A 19,201-nucleotide genomic window follows, 5' to 3' on the forward strand; every position below is an offset into this window, starting at 1 on the left:
TGCTGTGCTGTAAACATAACAAGGCAGGCTTGTTTCAAGCCCTTGAAGTCAACAAGCAATGCTCCTCCTGCCCTTCGGACCGAGCTGCTGCTAAATATAGCTGAGGGTGCTTTCCATTCATAAAATGTGAATTATGCACTGGCCTCTGAGGGAGGGGAGCAGGGTGCAGAGCCCACAGGCTCCAGACACACGGGATGCAGGCAGAAGATGAAAGGCTTGGCCCCATCCTTTCACTGCCCTCCAACTCTTCCCCGAGGAAATGGGAGGGAAATGCTTCTGGGGAGATGCGAGAGATCCTCTGCTCAGGTTGGTTAAAGGAGTTTCTTGCCTCTCATCCGCAGCTGTGTTAGGGCTGGGGTGGATTTGCTGGGGAGGTGAGCGTAGGGAATGGTAAATATGGGCTGATGGGGTGGCCCAAGCGGCTGCCGCACAGGGGAAGCCCCTGCTGCCCCCAGCACCTGTACAAGATGCTCGAGCATTTGCCAGGATCAGGGGCAGTAAGGTCTCGTGCCAACTGCTCCCAACACCTAGTGAGCACACGGGGACCTGCCTGCTGCTTGAGGGACTTGCTTCCTTTTGAAACCCTCTTCGTATCGTTACCCTTCCTCTGTCCTCCAGCCCTTTCCTCCACCAGCCCTTAGCTGTTCACATGCGCTGTAGTATTCTCCCTGAGTTTTTCCCCCAGCAGCTGCAGCTCCGGATGCACACAGATGTGTCTGCCAACAGCTTTTCACCCTCTGTGAGGTTCCCATTTTGGGGAATAAGGAACCCCAACTCCTGGTGGAATTTAGGGAGGTGCTGCCTGCCGGGAAGCCCTGGGTTAGGACCCCGGAGACCCAAGCGCTTGCGCTCCCATGGGAGCTGGGGCCACGCACAAGCTGCAGACAGAGGAAGCCGAGACTCCTGGCATCACTGTGGATCTTTGTGCTGGGGGGTGCAAGGCCATCGGTCCCCTGCAGCCCCACGTTCAGCATCTGGAGCCGCAGCGTGGCAGGGGATGCAGACGGTGAGGCTGAGGACAGGCTGCGTGCCAGGGCTGTTGGTCTGTGTGGTGCCGGCATCCGAAACGCGCTGGATGGTGCAGAGCATGGAGGTACGCCCAGCGATGAGCCGGGGATGCCCGTGTGCGGGCTCCCGGGGTGCTGCAGGTCGTGGGGCACCACGCTCCCCCTGCTCCCCTGCCTGCTGCCGCCCAGTTCAGCGTGGGTTAAACACCTCCGTGGGTTTGGCAGTTGGCTTGTTGAAAACCCAGCTCAGGACTGCCAAACCAGCAGGTTTCCAGGTACACCATGGGCCTTTTGATGCCGCGGAGATCTGAGGACTAAATAAAGCTGTAAGACCCACTCTGCGTAACACTCGGGTCTGGCTCCAAGAAGCCTGGCTGCTTTTTATGGCACCTTTAGATCAGCACTTCCCTGCTGATGCCAGCGCTGCACTTTCTGTGCGCATGTAAGTGTGCAGAACAACGGAGCTCGGCAGAGCCACGCCAGCTAGGAAGGGGCTGGGTTTCACACTGAAGTTTTTTTCTCTCTCTTCTTCCCTTTTTCTTTTGAAATAACCCCATCTGGGCCTCCAGTAAAAAACCAAAACATCTGGTGCCGGGTATTTGGCTGCTGGAAATCAGCTCCTCGTTACTGAAAAGCACGGAAGCGATGCAGGGATTCCTGGTATAGATCGATAACACTGACGGGTGCATTCGTGCATCAACCCTGTCCTTCCTGGCCTGTGAATATATGGACTGAGGGCACCAAAGGAGCTGTGATCCTCTGTGCCAGCATGGCAGGTAAATCGTGAAGGTTAGTAAAGAAGCAATTGAATCAGTAAAGAGTCCTTGAAGCTTGATTTATTGCTGCTTTCATGTGAGATCTCAGCAGGGTGAGATGCTGCCATGAAGAAGAGACAAATCAGCAAACTACAGTAACATGGTGAGCATTCAATGCGTGGGGAGGACCTTTTGACAGGGCCACCCCGAGCCCTGGATGGGGACCCCCCAGCAGGGCTCGGGGCTGCTGCCCTTTCCCAGGGATGGCGGCGAGGCCAAGCCTCTGCCCACCCAGCTTGCTAGCTCTGCATGAAGAGATGGAAGTTGGTCCTGGTGAACTCCTGATGGATGCTGTCAAGTAATTTGTCCGAGTCCTGGGGAACATCCGAGAGGACCTGCTGCCCCGGGATGAAGCTCTGCTCCGGGGTGTAGGTGAATGTGAACGAGCTGGAGTAGATGAGGCCATCGTCCCTGATCAGCAGGAGCGGGACCGTGATGGGGTATCGCAGCCACCTCCAGTCACTGCCGAAGGCAGAGACATCAGGGACAACGCACACAAGGGACTTGGGGCTCCTGGGAACAGCACAGGAGAGGAAAACATGCATTAGCCCAGGAGGGCCTGATGCAGGAGCGGCCATCAGCGAGTGCCAGCATGTCTCCTCCAGCCTGGAGCTCAGCGTGAAGCCTCCGGATGGTTTCCCCTCTCCTCCCCAGGGTTTTGCTGCTCTCTGCCAGGGTTGCTTCCTTGTTTGCAGCCCCCAAGGTCCATTGCCCACTGCTATCCCCAGACTGCATCCAGAGCCAGCACACGCCAGACTCATCTCTGCCTCTCCTTGCAATGCTCGTGCTTGGTCCCACAGAAGGGGCAGCGCAAGTGTCCCCGTCCCCGAGGTTGGCAGCCACGTCCCTCCCAGAGCTGCCAGCGCAGCCCAAACCCAGCTGCCATTCCCTGCCTGCTCCCCGGCCCCCTCGGCTGCGTTACCTGTACATCGTCTCTGCTTCCACGTCTCCGAACCAGACCTTGAGGTGTGCGTGGAAATACTCCCCCTGCACCTCCAGCATGGCCACATCCCCGCCGCCCGTGAGCTGTGATGGGCAGAGCACATGGCAGCGTGTTACGTGGTGCCACGAGCACCCGCAGGATGCTCTGCCCGCGTGTCCCATCCCCGCCGCAGCGGTCCAGACACGGGCATTCCCACAGCATCCCAAAACCGGGAGACAGCGAGCGCGGGTGCAGGAGCTCAGCAGCAGGAGCCACGATGGAGGCAGGCAACGCAGGGGCGAGGGTGGCAGCCGGCACCGTGCCTACCTGCAGCGCAGCGATGAGCGGCACGGGGCTGACGGGCTCACGGACGCAGGCCAGGCTCTCGCTGAAGGTGTACTCCACCGTCTCGGTGCCGATGATGGTCCAGCAGGAACCGTCATTCAGCAGCTCCCGGTTGGCTTCCTTCGGGCAGGGAGATGCCTGCGGAGAGCGTCACAGCTCCAAACACACCGCAGCAGGGAGGGTGGGGGACTGGGGCCAGGACACCTGGCTTCTGCCCTCAGTGTCTCCCTTCCAGCATGTGACTGCTTTGCTCACTGGGAAATGGGAATCGTGATGCCTTTGCAAAGACCTCAGTGACGATGTCCCCACCGAAGCAGGCAAGCTGGAGGCAGATGGCTTTGCAGCTATTCTAACCTTAATTTGGACAAAACCCCCTTGGCTGGAAGACCCCTTCCAGTGACATGTTTCCCAGCCAGCAGCAACACAGAGGAGCTTGGAGAGAGGATGGGGAGCACCCCAGGAGTCCGCACTCCCCCTGCGATGCCGTACCTGGAACTGGATCACTTTCTCCGTAGACAGGCACAGGTACATGCGGTCGCTGCCCTGGAACTGGAAGGCGCATTTGTGGAGCTGGGAGATGGGCTCATCCACGTCCAGCACGGCGTACTGCTTCGTCACCTTCCGGATGATCTGCGGGCCAGCAGCGGCAGCGTCCCGGGGATGGTACCAGGTAAGCTCAGAGGCACACAGCGGCCAGGTCCACGTGCCTGGCACCTGTGGGGACGGAGGCTTACCAGGGGAGGCAGGGTGATGCCGGTGGCCGTGCAGACGAGCTGGACCACGGAGCCGTAGCGGATATACCCTTCGCGCAGGGGGAACTCGCTCCGGGTGCAGCGCTCATCGGCTTGGAGGGAAGGAGAGAGGCAGAGTCACTGCCCCGAGCAGCCAGGGAGCAGGTTAAGCTGGGCTGCCTTGCTATGAGCAGCTCTGCCTGGGCTCCCGGTGCTTTCTTACTGCTTTTTCTGCTCTGCAGATGCTCACTGCTTGGAGAGACCATTGCTCCCTGGGAGTCCAGCACGGGAGGGCAGGACTGGGATGAGGTTCCTCGCAGGAACACTGCTGGAGGCAGCATGGGCAGGGATGCTGCTGGGCTTTGGCCTCTTCCAGGCAAATTACTTGCCTGGATTCGTGACCCTCCAGACTGGTACAGCTCTTGCTGCCCCGGTCACAGCCCGCGTGCTCTCAGGGCGTGATGCCAACCCTCAAAACCAGTGGGAAATGGCCATCGGCTCCAGAGCCACACCAGGAACAGGGGCAGAGGTGAGACCTGAGCCAGGTTCCTGCATTCCCAGGCTAATTCCCACCCCTTTTTCCCCCAAGAACTGGCTTTGCAGAAGGGGAGAGCCAGGGCTGGAGGCAGGCAGCCCTGGGCACAGCCGGTGTCAGCAGCTCCGGGAGGGTCCGTACCCAGGTGGAGGGTGAAGGCTGCCCACTGCCTGGCGCTGGCGATGAAGGCCCCCCCCTCGACGGAGAGGTAGCGGGTGCTGACGGTCTGGGAGCGCAGGCGGTTGAAGAGAGAGACTTTGGAGCCCGAGGAGATGCAGACTGTGGGGAGAGGCAGCTGGGTTAGTGCTTGCCAGGTCTGTGTGTGGCTTGAACTATGGCCTTGTCAAGGCGAGGGAGGACAAGTCCTGGTTACTGGTGTACCAGCCTGGCAGGAGCCAGCACCCCCCCCAGCTGCCTTGCTCTGCATCTGAGTGCCAGCCCAACTGAGCCTTTCAAAGGTGGGGAGCCTGTGGAGTGGGGAGCACACTGGCATCATGCGTCATGGTGGGTGAACCCTTCGGAAAAGAGACATCAATATGCCCAGATTCATCCTTTTTTGGGGGTGCCCATGGGCTTTGGGTCCAGCTTGGACCACTCTGGACCCAAGCTGTGAGCACTCGGGCAGCGTCGCGCCCGCTTTCCTCCCCGCAGAGCCATCCTCATACGCACGGTCCGTGTTCTTCAGCGACTGCTTCTTCTGCGAGGGCTTGGAGATGACCTTGATCAGCTTGCTGTGGAAGGTGCCGATCTCCTGCCCGTTGCTGAAGAAGAGCTTCAGGACCAGGCGGAAATGCTTGCGCTTGTCGGCGTCTGAGATGTACAGCGCCTTGGCACAGCCGAAGCCCTGCCAAGGGCAGAGAGGGGCTGTGGACAGCTCCAGACCAGCCCCACCAGCCTTCCTCGCCCTCCTCGCCCTCCTCACAAGGACATAATAGCACCCTTTCAAAGAGCCTTGGGTTCATTTAAAGGGGGAAATGACCAGAGATGTTATTACAGGTGGAATGAAGAGCTGGGGATCGGCAGAGGTTTTATTTACACTGGGGGCAGAGAATTCCTCATGGAAATGAATGTTCACGTGTGATTTATCCCACATAACATGAGAAATCGCCCTGGGTTTATGGTTTCCCCCACGTCGTGGCCGATACACCATGCCTTAGCAGCAACACAAGCACTGCAAACAAAGGCTCTTTCTGTAAGGTTTCTGGCCTGACTCAGACCCTGTGCTCTTTGGGGACCCCAGATAATGCTTTTTTTTTTTTTTTAATTTCTTTTTTTCCCCTATCAAAAGACACCACATTGGTGCTGAAGCTCTTGAACTTTGGCACCGATCGGGTCTCTTTTTAGCTGTTTATCTGCAAATTAAAGACTGGGATTTCATTTTGTGATAAGCAGCAGTGCTGCTCATTGGGAGAAGGTACCAGGGCTGAGGAAGCTGTGAAATTTTTGGCAGCTCGCCTGCCACGGGGCTGCGGACCTGAAAAGATGCTTCCAAAGAAAGACGGGCTCTTTGTAAGGCAGGGGAGCCTGCCAGGCTGCTCGGGCTGCCGCACGTGCCACAGCAGGGCAGCAGAGCAGGATTGGTGAGCGATGGCTAGGAAGGAAGGACCATGACATCCCGAGGAAGGGGACAATGTGACATCCCAGGGTGTGGGGTGACGCCAGGGAAAGCGCAGTCTCTGAGCGAGTGGGGTCCCCATGGGGTGCCACTGCGCAGCCCTGGGGAGCATCAGGCTTTACCTTCGCGTCCGGCTGCTCCTCGAAGCTGAGCTTCTGGGTCTCCATCAGGCTGCTGCCCATGCTGTCCAGCCCCATGTACCCGCACACCCGAAAACCTGCCTCTCCCAGGTCCCTGGCTGGAAGAGACGGGGAGAAGCACCCTCCAGCTCCCGTGCAGGCACCAGCTTGGGCTCAGCTCCTCCTGGCATGGGGTAGCCCAGGCTCCAGCCCCGCCTCGGTCTGGACCGCAGAGGGTTCAGCCTCGAGGGGGAAAGAGGAGTTGGGGATGGGGCAATGATAAAATACGCTGGGTCACTCTGCAGAGATGGAGGGCAGCTCTCCGTGGCACGGGAAGGCGGGGAGGGGAGGTCTGGTCTGCCAGTGCTTACCTTTTATCTGCTCCTGTTTTAGCTTCCATCCCGGCCCGCTCAGGTAAACACAAGGTGGGGGGCAGAAAAACCTGCAGAGACAAGAAGACATTCTCTGACTGCATTTCAGCATCCAGAAAAGGTGCTCGGGGTTGACGGGATGGCTGCGCTGGGAGCGGAGACCTTCACCCAGGGCTGTCCGGCATCGGGGGCAACTCTGCACCCTGGGAGGTACGTGGTGCTGCAGCGAGGGGCTGGGGACCCCCGCTGGGGGGCACGGGCAGGGCTGCCCGGAGGAATCGGGCTCTGCTGAAGCAGCTGCCTCCAGCCACAGCGACCGGCCACAGCCCCGGGGCGGCTGCCGCATCTGCTGGGGCTGCTGGTGGCCACGAGCCCACTGGCCCCAGGATGGCCCCAGGAGGGAAGGATGGGGCACCTCGGCCCCCCTGCCCCCAGCCGAGGGGGGATCGGGCCCCTTGCCTCTGCCCGCCTGCCATGTGGGAGTTTCGGCAGGTCGGGAACAGAGTATGCATTCACAGCCAGGTTCAGAGCCCAACGCAAATAAATCTATAGCCAGGGCTTTAGAAACCCATTTTCCTGTGTTTTATTTGGGTTTCCACTGTCTTTGCACTCGTGTGAATGGTGCAAATTCATCCTCTATTGATACTGGGTAAAGCTCTAGCAGAGAAAACACCAGTGCAGGGGGTTGGATATTTCAGAGCCCTAATGTCCTGGGTATGGGTTTATTTAAACAAGTCATCCACAGCACGGGCCCCCGACTCCCACCATGAATTAAAATGGCACCAACTTCTTTAAACTTTAATCCGGGAGCTCTGTTCTGGTTTTCTCTCCCTCTCTGGACCTGGCATCTGATTTTCACACTCATCCCTTGCACGGGGTCTGGAGCAGGGGAGAGAGGCTGTCCCAAAGGCGCAGCGATATGAGGGCTGCTCTCCTGGCTGGGAGACCGAGCCCTGAAATCAAACCTTTACCTGTGGACCAGCAACCCCTGGCAGGAGGCTGGGTGCGAGGAGGACTGTGTAGGCACAGCCAGCCCAGCCTAGAGCTGTCTCCTGGGGTCTCTGGGGTCTGGGTGGGTTACGCCTTAGAGGTAGAGCTTGTCACCTCGTAGCTACTCCACACTCGGTAATAACAGAGGATTATTTATATCACAAGGATTAATGGAGGATTAATTATATTACAGTGCCACAGTCTGACGTCACTGCCCAGGAGTAGCAATTTTGGAGAGTCAAGCCAGAACCTCAAGGTGTTTTTGCAGTGCAGGAAGGATTTTCAAAAATAGCAGCTTTTGGAGACCGTGGGCATTGATGGAAACACCCCAGTCCCTGCTGTGGCTATTTGGGTTTTAAGACAAGATTTCCAGAGCCCTTAAAACACTAACCTTTCCTCTTCTTCATCTGTGTAATTTCATTCTTGGGGGGTAAGATTTGAATAGCATCTTTCTTTCTTTTCCTTCATCCTTCTGCTCTCCAGTACTTCATGGGAGGAACCTAACCACTGGGAATGTCTAACTGGGATGGATGCAGGTGGGGGTTAACATCCTTCTTGTGTTATTCAGTTCATGAAGACTAAATGATGGGTTTGGATGCAAAGAGGTCACGAGCGGATGGAGAGGGGATATGTTAAGTCATTTGCTTCACCAGCTTAGATGAGAGAAATCTAGCAAGGCTGAAATGGAGCTTTAGGTAGCTGGGTTTGGGAGTGGCTATTAGAGAAGCTGGAGCGATCTCCTACCTTTTTTCGTTGCCGTATGACTTCTGTGCGACTTTGGCGTGCAGTATCAGTACCGTCTGGTCTGCTGGCAGCTGCAGGTACCTCCGCACGCCATCTCGCAGCAGGTTGGTTTGGTACGGGTTGGTTCTACAAGACAGCGGTCCCTCAGCATTGTAACACCAGAAATGGGCTCCACAGCTTGCCCTAGCAGCCCTACGCCGAGCAGGGAGCCGGGAGCTCCCTCCATGTCCAGCCTGACGGGGCGAGGAAGGTGGAGAGGCTTTCCCGTCGGAAAGCACTGGAGCTCAGAGAGCATCTCAGATGCTGCAGCACCATGGTTGGCATTGAAAAATATAAAGTTTGGATAACTGAATAACTGCTTCATCAGGTTTTCAAACACACACACACAATCAAACAGTATGTTTATAGCTCTGAAATGCCCGTTTCTAAGACTTGCAGTCACACGTGATGGTGGCAGTGTCCTAATTGATTATTAATTTTTTTTCCACCTGATGTTCTTGTTGCTGTAAGGCTTTTGGGTGAGTTGGGAAACGGTGCTGCTGAGCCGTGAGTGCAGCTGGGGAGCTGTCACTCAAGGAAGAGCTGCTTGATGGCTTTTCTAAGGGCTGTTGGGTGAAAATAGCTGCGTTTTTCTCTGAGACGTAAGGAGTGTGTGGTTTTGCTGATTCTTTCTGCTCTATTAACTAGCAGGAGTTCTCATGCACCCGGCATTTAACTCTGCTAACTTAGTAGGTTGGGCGTAACCAGCTGGAGAGAGGTCAGGTGGGTCCAAGCCTGAGGTGTCCTGCTCTGCCATCTAGGACATGTGTGCAAGAACGGGGGAATGAGATGAGAGGGTTATGAGGTGTCTACTGGTGAGGCCTTCTGTGGTGCTGACTTGCTTTCAGAGGAGGCGAGACCATCCATCTGATAACCATCAGGTCCTGCCCTACTGAAAGTCCCTAAACCCCCCAAGTACCTTTGGCTGGACAAGAAGAAACCAGAGGAGTGGGAAGGAGTGCTGGCTGGGCAGGAGCCCCTCCTTGGCTCATCTGCCAATGTCTGGGACATGCCAGCTGGGCACAAGCAAGAAATTGCTCCTACCAAGGGGACCCAGCCTGGCTGCTTATGGAAAGGTCTTGACTGAAGCCTGAGATCAATTCTTCCATGTGTTGAGCTCCCTTACCTTGTTGCAAAGGGGTGTTTGTGCCTGCTGGTATTTGGGCAACAGCCTTGTGTTTCTGCTCTGCATGTCCAGGGGATGTTTTTTGACCCACCTGCATGAGCACCACACCCAAATCATACCCAGCACCCTCAGGAGAGAAAGCTGTATGGAAACTGGCTTCAGGCTCTGGCTCTGGCCACTCCCAAGGCTGCTGGTGTCACTCCTGACCTCTCCACACAGCGATGGCCTTGCATCGGAGACAAACAGCAGTGGCCAGAGAAGGCTGTGAAACCCCAAGCACAACCGCAAACACATTGCCAAGTCACAGGGAGAAAGTGGCCGGGGACTACAGGCAGCACTGGGGGATCGCTCGAAGGAGAAGCTATGAGGATGAGGGGCATCAGCCATGGCCACCCAGGGAAAATCTTGCAAGAGGTACGCAGTGGAGCATCCCTGTTAAAAACCGTCTCTCTTTCTCTTAAATGAGCTAGAAATGAAGAATAATTGAGGGCATAAATGATCAGAAGAGAGGTAGACCTGGTCCTGCCAAGCACCTCTTGCTGAGCTCAGAGGCCAGAGCAAGCTCCCTTGGAGAGAAGCAGCAAGCGGTCATCCCAAGCAGCCTTTTACAAAAGTTCACCTGCCAATTCTGTTCTTCCCAGTGCAACATGTGTATTTTAAAAGGACTGTGCCCTTCACAGCTTCTACGATCTACAATTCACTTTAAACCTATATCCCTTCACTTCTAGCTTTCCCACATCATGGATGGAGCTGATGCTCTCCTGTTTGTATATGGAAGGCAAACACATCTCCCATACAAGCAAATATTTACCCAGCATCTCCTCTGGGTAGTCCTCTGGGACCTGACGCTTTGCACTCCATAGATGTTCCCATCACTGCTCTGTTCAGTTATTAGATGGGCAATATAATCTCCTGCCCTCCTCCTTCTCCATTCTTTATCCTAGACATGTTAGCTGGATCACCAGCAAGCATAAATCCACAGAGCTCTGCCAAAATCAGATTTACAGCCGATGCCAGTGTCACCCACAGCATCAGCTGCCGCTCTGTGTCTGGGAAATGAATGTTTTATGGCCACGGCAAGCCCGCTCCTGACTGCAGAGCACGGCTTGCAGAGAGCGTGCTGCAGCCGAGCTCCTCTGCTGCCCGCACACGGCTCTGGGCTCAGCCACGGCTCGCTTCGGCCAGCACTCACGGCAAGGCAGAAGGAGCTCCTTTGCCAGGCAGACCCTTGGATCGCCCTTAGCAGCTCCCATGCTGAGGCTGGATCGGTTCCCTCCGACCCTCCATCGCGGGGCTGGCAGATTCTTGCTCCAGCATACTGAAGTTGAGCTTTATCAACCAGTATCCCACCAGTGCCGTCTCTAGGATGAGTTACTTAGAACGGCTGGAGCGAAGCTTTTCAGCAAGACTGTCTACTGACTGGTTTGTATCTTTGCACAGCCAAAGAGATCCCGTAAGAAAGTCATTTAATCTTTTTCCATAATGGCAATCTGCAGCTGTCTCCTTCCTCTGCTGCCAAGTGATAGTGTGATCTCAGCTTTGATCCATCTTTGCTACTTTTCCCTTAATCTAAAAGCACCATCTGGGAATCTCTCTGCAAAAGTATTTTAATTTTTTTACAGAACTACTGATTGTGAGCAGGATAAACGTGGAAACGGATCGAAGGAAAGCCTGTCCATTGGCCTGACCTTGGCTATTCTTTCACACTAATACAACGTGGTGAAAAATGAGTATTAAACCTTGCTGTCTCTGTTCAGTAGCATTTTGCTCTTGGTTTGTCAGGGACATTGGGCACAGAGCAGGGGAGAACCAGGCCGGGTGTGTGGATTTTTTCCTGGTGAGTCTCATCGTTCAGTATCCAGTACAAAATGAGGAGTTTAGCTTTGGGTCTTTGCTCGTGTCTCAGTGGCGGGGACACATGCTCCATCCCTCTTAGTGTCACCCACCAGCACTGACGCGCTCACCAGCGCCCATCCATATTGCTCGTGGTCTGCCCGGGAAGCACCGATCCCCGTGGAGCTGCTGGGCTGGGAGCTGCTGGAGAAGCCTCTCCTGTTAACCCATCGGCAGAGTGAGGAACAGCCTAGTACCGAGGCCAGGCAGCGGCAGGGAGTGTTCAGGAGCAAATTGCCAAAACCTGCGGATTAAGACGTGTGCTGACAGCGTGGCCAGCAGCAACGCCTGCTCACAGAGCCTCCCGTCGTACCAGCTCAGGGCAGGGCTGGGCTTGTGCCGGTATCACTGCTCCCTGCCATCTGTACGTAATACCAGAGGCACCTGGGTTACTGCCTGGAGCTTATTAAAGAGCCTTCTGGAATCATTATCCACTTGCTATCTACTGCTTAAAGTTGGAGCGTGCGTGCCAAAGGCAGGTAAACAGGTTGTAGTTCTCCAGATCTGATGTCTAGCCAGAGGAACGACTACAGAGAAACTTCTTTTTCTTTCCTTTGTTCTGTGCAGCCATTGCCTTCCAGATTTTGGGGCTAAATTGTTTCAGCAACGCGCTTCTGAACAGTGCTCACCATTCTGCCCACCGAGGCGACCACCCAGCATCCATCGTCTGGTTTAAATTTACCTTCAGAGAGTCAAAGGGTTATTGCTAAAGCAGCTCAATGTACCCACTTGGCTCCTTCTGGCACCTACAGCCTCCTCGGGGTTACAGGGAATTATTCACTCCTTCTGACATTTATTATATTAAATTATTAAAATGCTTTGATTGTAGCGCAGTGCTAGCTCAGTGTCATGTTAGCAGCACCGCACGGGCTGGGCTCTTAGAGCTCACGCTAAAAGCTGCCTTTTCAGAGCCTGAGGTCTCAGCTGGGACCCGACGGCTCTCGCACACAGTTAGGCATTATGTGCAAGCGGGGGGGGGGGGGAGCGAGGGGGGAGCCACCACCTTTCTCCTACGCTGGTTTTTGCAAGCCTTTCCCCCTCCCTGCTCAGCCTGGCATCGCTTACGGCTGAAGCTTTTCCCGCTCTTTAGGTCAGGATGTGCCTCAGGAGAGGGGTGCGAGCACCCTTTGAGGTGCATCTCTGGGGTGGCTCTGCCCTGGTGCTGGGGACGGGGGAGACCCAGGGTGCCCACGGGTGTCTGCATGCCCTGGCCGTGTTGCTGTGCCCCCTTCCACGGGGAGGGAAGCAGAGGAGGAGGAGTGCCCTGCGTGCTCTTCACAGGAGACACGCAGCTGGGCACACAGCCACCTTGTGCACGGCTGCTTCACGTGGGCACGCGGGGGAACGCAGGCAGGCGCTGAGAGGCTTTAGTAGGGTCGGACCCTGCAGTCATCTCGCTGATTTTAGGAGAGCTGATGTTCATCACCGCGGCTGAAAACCAGCCCTCGCCTTCCCAGCAGTGAGCATGGGGGCCTCACTCAGCGCCTTGTCCTACCTCAGCCTCCCCCCGACTGGGCTGCCTGTCCCTCTGAGACAGCCACACTTGAGGTGTGGGACATAACCTGGTGCCCGCATCACCTTCTGCTCTGCAAGGGCAGAGCAGGCCGGGAAGTCCCACCACACCCCGTATGTGCACCCTTGGGCAGCCGCAGGAGCAGAAAAAGCACTTTACAGGCACCGGGAGAAGCGAACCGCCTCATGCACTGCTGCTTCCCAGTTCGCTGACGTTCACTGGCTCAGTCTGCAGAGAAGGGATACGATTTTTTTGGTCCCCTAGGACTCAGGAGACCAAAATACGATCCTGGCAGCTATTGTTCAGAAACTGGGTCTTCAAATCAACTCGTTATACAAGAACTGTAACTCATGGTAACACTGTCCTCAAGTGCAGATAACACCAGATTCAAGTGCAGAGATTTAATTTGTTGCTTTTCCTCGTTTGGCTTGCTCAGAAGATGGCTGCTCGGCAGCTTGCTGGGGACTTGCTGCCACAGAGGGCAATTGTTCTGTCGTGGGCTTGGGGAAACCAAACATCCTAATGAAAAATATCCATTTTAGGAGTCTGGGTTGTATTTTGTACAGAGCAGGGGAGAAAATGCCTGCAGTGCTCTTGGGTATGGAGTGAATGCGATGTTTATGCAAAAGGAAAAGCCATTAGAAATCACAGAAATGAGAAGCCTGCAGTTTCTGGCTTCCCTCATTTTTTAATACCTCCTCTAATCCAGACCAACCCAACCCACAAGCCCTTGCATATATGCATGGGTATTTATAAATCCTATATTTTCCTCACTGCACACACAAGAGAAATTCAGCCTTTTCTGGGCTTGGGGGATTTATCGACCACACCAATGGCAAACACCAGCCGAGAGCAGGAAGCACGAAAACCCTGCGGCGGTGAGCTCTGCGGGGGACCAGGGGCCAGCCGGGGTGGTCACCCCAAGCATGTGCCCTGCTGCCCTGCGCCTGCCCCAGCACCACCAACACCCTCCAAGTGCCCGAGTTTGATAACGCAGTAGTGGCTCGTCTGGTAGAAAATTCAGATAGCGTGGGTGATTTACTGTAGTCTCCTTTCTCTTTTCCTCATGTAGCCATTGACGTTAGTGCAAAGAGGAAGGAAAGTGCTGTTAAAGCACTAAAACACAGTCCTGTAAAGCACTAAAGGTGGTTCCTACCACCATGAGACTGATGCAAGTGCTGAGACGAGGTGGAGGGCTGGGAAGGTCTATCCCAGGGTGCCTAAGGAGCCTCTGCTGGTGATCTCCACCGCCACAGTCAGGCACATCAGTGGACGTTCTTGCTGGAAGCTCAACCTGAGGCTCCGCAGCCCTCAGAGCTCTGGCCTGCAGCTCCCCGGTCAAACCCACCCCTCCGCACGCTAACGGCAGCCACTGCCTGCAGAGGTTCCTAAACTCCTAGGGCACTGTGGCTCAAACGGACGTTAAGCTTGGACTCTCCTTTTTCCAGGACCTTCTGAGTTTATGGGGCTCCAAGGCGCACTCCCACAGCAGGGGAAGATGAAAGAAAAAAAATAAAAGAAAAAAAAATGCAGAAAAAAGAGAAAGAAGAATACAAGAAAAAAAGAAAAAGAAAAAAGGAAAAAAAATAAAGAAAAAAGGAAAAAAGAAAAGTAAAGAAAGGAAAAAAGAGAAAGATGCCCCGCACACCGACCGCGCCCGCCGCTCCCAGCTGCGCGCAGCCCCCGCCCGCCCGTGGGCACCTGCGCGGACCCGATCCGCGGGGCGGGGGGGCTGGGACCCGCGGGCATAATTCCCCCCCCCCAGCCCCCAGCGCTGCCCCGGGGCCGGGCCGGGGGTGGCGGCCGTGCCCGCCCCCCCGCTCCCCCCGCCCCGTTAAATGCCGCGCGGGGCCTCGCCGCCGCCCAGCGCTGCCGAACCGCGCAGCCCCGCGCACCGCACCGCGCAGCTCCGCGCACGGCACCGCGCAGCCCCGCGCCCGCCGTACCTGACCCAGCATCGCGGCGGGGAGCGGCTCGGCGGCCGGCACGGGTGAGTGAGGGGCTCCGCGGGCACTGCCGCCCCTGCGGGGAGAGAAGGGAGAGGAGGAGGAAGGTGAGGGAGAGGGAGACCCCGGCCCCGCCGCTGTGAGCAGCGCCTAGCACTGCGCGGGGGTCGGCAGCCCCCGGGGCACTTTCCCTTTTTCTAGCAGCGGTCCTGGGCGTGAGGAGCAGAAAGTGAAGCCGGGGTGGTGGTATTGGGGAGGAAGAGCAGAGCCTTTGAAAGGGGTTTTATTCCCCAAAAGCTGTGGGCTAGAGCCCTCCCGCAGCCCCCTGTCTCTATGCCCCGTGCCTGGGCTGGGGGCTGTTTTGGGGGGCGGGAGGAGGGCACGGTACCCAGCTCGCTCGCGGGGTGCCAGTGCGGAGGGTGGAAGCTCTTTGCCGTGGGGATGGCGCAGTTTGCCGCCTGCCTGCTCCGCTCACCTTTTGCCTGGCTTTCGGGCAGGTTCCTGCTTATACGAGCAAGGATCTCTTTTAGCAGAGAATCATAAGGTCTGGGGCAGCTGGGCAAGGCGAGGCGCACTGAGCAGGAGGCGGCTGAGATCCTGCGAGAAGATAAGCTTGAAAGTGCGCCTTAAGTTTGTTACTCACCGTTTCTGCACGACTGGGAAATTGGGTCTGTGCATACTCATAAATACGTTCGCACAAGCAATCACCCACCTTTGGCCCGTAATTCCAACTGTTTCACAGGGAAAAACTAGCTTTGGGCACTTTTGTTTCAAGCAGTTATGTGGGAAAACTTGTTTGGGAAATCAGATTATTCTGCACTCGTCGTATTTGTGCTAACAGGCAGCCATCCAAGATCAGTGGAGCTGAGCAGATACGCGATGTGATGGTACGTGCTCCACTGGGGTTCTCCCCCTGGTGCTGCCAGGACAGCCTTTGCTGCGGTGCAGAGAGCTGCCGGATCGTCCGGGAGGCAGGGCGCGGGAGTGGGAACCGGCGAGGAGGCCGGCAGGGCAATGGGACCGTCCCGCTGCGGAGGAAGCCTGCGCGGGTGTGCAGTGGGACTGAGGGGGGAGAGGAGCCTGTTCAGAGCCCCAACTCTGAGACAAGGCACACAACTTCACCTCCTCTGCTTAAACCCGCTCTACTTTTGCTTCAGTCAAGCCCAGTTTATTTATAAAGTTACTATGAAGTCCTCCCTGTGGGACCCTCTGTAGCATCTTTTGATAGTGAAGATTGTATTTTTTTTCCCCTTTCCAAGGACAGGAGCAATTAGTCGCAGGCAGTGAGTGCACAGGTTCTCAGTAACAAGTAGAAACTGCACTTCACAAGCAGATTCTTGTGATCTCTTCAGGGATTCATTAGATCGGCATCTGGTGTTGGCAAAAAGTGTGCATGGGGAAATGTGCTTTCGGATGTCAGCCCTGGTATTTGCCACCAGGATATGGATAAATTTGGCCTCATCCGAAATACAAATTCCCATCTGGAAGGCGTGCAAGAGATCTTGGTGTTTGTAGTAAAATGACACTTTTCATCAAAGCGGGCAGGGTATTGCCGCATCCAACTGGAAAAAGCTGTTGTTGATTTTTGTGGAAGTTGCAACTTTTTTTCTTGAAGAATTAAAGAAATTTTACATGATTGGTACAAGATGGTCTCAGGAGCCGCACTGGTTGGCGACGGTAGCAAATAGAAAAGACGAAGCCCACAAGGCAGCCCATTGTAGGCAATCTGCGGTCACAGAAGATGTTTGTGCTCCGATTGCTCATAACATAGCATTTCCCTTTAGGTTGGCATTAGGGGTTAAAGGTTTTCAAGAGAAGCCTTTGTTTAAACATCTTTAAAGTTTCCAATAGGGGCCCCTTTGTTCGCTTTCCGAGCAGTGTGCCTGCCTTGTTAAAAACTCAGCGCTCATAAAATGCCATTTAAAACCGCTTGATGAATAGGGCTGGAACACGGAGGGGGAGAGAAGTAGTGTTTGTATCTACATGCACATGTGAATTAGACAAGCCCTACAGTGGGTGGATAAATGGGACCTAGAAAAAAACACAGGGGGAAAAAAAATATTGAGTGGTGCTTATAAAGAAACCTGTCAGTCCCTCTTGCCAGACGTCACACGTGTCTCCTCCAGCCGTGCGAGGAGGCTGAGTGGCTCCTGCCACTTGTCATTACCTCTCAGTAATCGTGTTTTCTCCACTTTGGGCCCCAACAGTAGCGAATTGATCTCTTGGGCTCCGTTGGCTGGAAGGGAGCCGACGCGGCTGCCATAAGGTCTCCATTGAGCAGCCGGGCGCGGGGACCTGGACTCTGCGCTCTGTTACCTGCCGCGGGCTGGCAAGAATCACCCCTCTGTAGGTACTTGCAGCACAGCTGTAGCTTTAGGTGTCGAGTGACATTTTTAGCCCTTAGAAGGCTTTGCTTCCCTCTCCCATCCTGGCTAAATGTAAAGGGTTTAAAACCAGCTCTGTTAAAGCAGAGGAGGGTATAGGTGTGTGCTCAGGAGACCCCAGAGACTGTGCACAGCTATGGCAGTGTTTCTGGGCTCCCATGCCTGGTCCTGTATCTGAAGCTCTTCTGGTTCTCAGGCAGCGTGTCCTTCCCAGCATTTTTCTTGGGAGGCCAGATCCTTCTTCCCCAGCAGGTTCCTGCCTTTGCCTGTGTGTCTCTCTCTGCAAGCTTCTGATGGTTTGCAAGGGAAGCCCTTTGTTGCACACATTAATCCATCACTAACCTGGTCCCTCTGGTGCCCATCAGCAAAACCCGTAGGGATCAGCTGTGGTCACAGAATCACAGAATGGTAGGGGTTGGAAGGGACCTCTGTGGGTCACCCAGTCCAACCCCCCTGCCGAAGCAGGGTCACCTACAGCAGGCTGCACAGGACCTTGTCCAGGCGGGTCTTGAATATCTCCAGAGAAGGAGACTCCACAACCTCCCTGGGCAGCCGTTCCAGTGCGCCGTCACCCTCAAAGGGAAGAAGTTCTTCCTCATGTTCAGCTGGAACTTCCTGTGCTTCAGTTTGTGCCCATTGCCCCTTGTCCTGGCACTGGGCACCACTGAAAAGAGCTTGGCCCCATCCTCCTGACACCCACCCTGCAGATATTTGTAAGTATTTATTAGGTCCCCTCGCAGCCTTCCCTTCTTCAGGCTGAACAAGCCCAGCTCCCTCAGCCTCTCCTTGTAGGAGAGATGTTCCAGTCCCCTCACCATCCTTGTAGCCCTCCGCTGGACTCTCTCCAGTAGCTCTTCATCTTTCTTGAACTGGGGAGCCCAGAACTGGACACAGTACTCCAGATGAGGCCTCACTAGGGCAGTGTAGAGGGGAAGGAGAACCTCCCTCGACCTGCTGGCCACACTCTTCTTGATGCACCCCAGGATCCCATTGGCCTTCTTGGCAGCCAGGGCACACTGCTGGCTCATGGTTAACCACCTGTCGTCCACCAGGACACCCAGGTCCCTCTCCACAGAGCTGCTCTCCAGCAGGTCCACCCCAAGCCTATACTGATGCATGGGGTTGTTCCTCCCCAGGTGCAGGATCCTGCATTTGCCTTTGTTGAACCTCATGGTCCCTTGCAGAGGGGTGGCAGTAATTTGGTTTCTCTCCAGACTTCAGTCTTCCCATCTCTGGGCTGTGTCATGCTGCTTCACTGATTGATTGTCAACGTGCAAGTTTGGGAGTCCTTGAGTTGTAGTCTATGGACCCGTAGGAGTCCATGGTCTGGTGGCAGGAATCGGTAGGAGCGCATCTGTTGACAGCAGAGGCAACCCACTATACAAGACTCTCTGTCTTGACTGGAAAATTAGCAAGGTCCACAAGCTGAAAAAGATGGGAAAATCCTGCCTTTGGGTATTCACAGCTCCTACACTTGCAGCTGGACTTGGATGGCTTCCTCAGAGTGTCACATTAGGCATCCCCCTCAATCTTTTTCTCCTTTCACAGCATCTTGCTTTGGCTTTAACAGTACCAGCTGGGAGGAGATGACACAAAACATTTCAGTCTGTGCTCAAATGCCAGGCGGCATTCTCCCTAACACTCCTCCATTTTGCTCTCCCTGTCATCTGCTGAACCTCTCATGTCAAGTTGTTGAGGCAGATGATGGGCTGAGAGCGGCTGCCCTCTGCCCAGGTTCCCTAAAGCACGTCTGGGCATTGCCTCAACTGTTTGAAGTGCCCTTGTTTCACCCTGGCTGGTGTTAGTGTGTGTTTTTTTCCCCTAGAAATATTCATGTTCTGTGCCCTCATCCTGGGGATGCAGGTGGGAGGGCCAGCTCGGGTCTCCCCTCTGCCACAGACCTCCCACAGCATTGAGCAAGTGGCTTTGACTCTCCTGGCCTCTGGTTCCTCATGCCATGCTGTAGGACCCTCCTTGGAGAGCCTTGTGAGGCCTGAAAGCTTCAGTGAAGCAACCTTGGACTCTTCCCTCATCTGTCCTGGAGGCAAAGACCTTGTAGGCACCTTTGGCAAGAACTCAGTAAATGCAACAGAATTAGGTGATTTC

At 55.4% G+C, this 19,201-nt stretch overlaps 1 protein-coding gene across 1 annotated transcript; it reads right to left on the reverse strand.

The window, feature by feature from the left end:
- Positions 1–2,061: 2,061 nt before the first annotated feature.
- On the reverse strand, positions 2,062–18,325 carry RBPJL (recombination signal binding protein for immunoglobulin kappa J region like). The gene is made up of 19 exons (XM_075438474.1): positions 18,252–18,325; positions 17,028–17,170; positions 16,879–16,947; positions 16,723–16,742; positions 16,355–16,437; positions 15,896–16,082; positions 15,603–15,739; positions 15,100–15,308; positions 14,712–14,787; positions 8,195–8,320; positions 6,461–6,531; positions 6,093–6,208; positions 5,025–5,199; positions 4,497–4,634; positions 3,824–3,933; positions 3,579–3,719; positions 3,072–3,227; positions 2,745–2,848; positions 2,062–2,335 (listed from the first exon to the last, which is right to left on the reverse strand). Exons 1-19 carry the CDS (start codon positions 18,323–18,325, stop codon positions 2,062–2,064), a joined length of 2,409 nt encoding a protein of 802 aa, XP_075294589.1.
- Positions 18,326–19,201: the final 876 nt, after the last annotated feature.

The sequence above is a fragment of the Opisthocomus hoazin genome, chromosome 18 (assembly GCF_030867145.1).
Source record: "Opisthocomus hoazin isolate bOpiHoa1 chromosome 18, bOpiHoa1.hap1, whole genome shotgun sequence".
NCBI classification, from domain to species: domain Eukaryota; kingdom Metazoa; phylum Chordata; class Aves; order Opisthocomiformes; family Opisthocomidae; genus Opisthocomus; species Opisthocomus hoazin.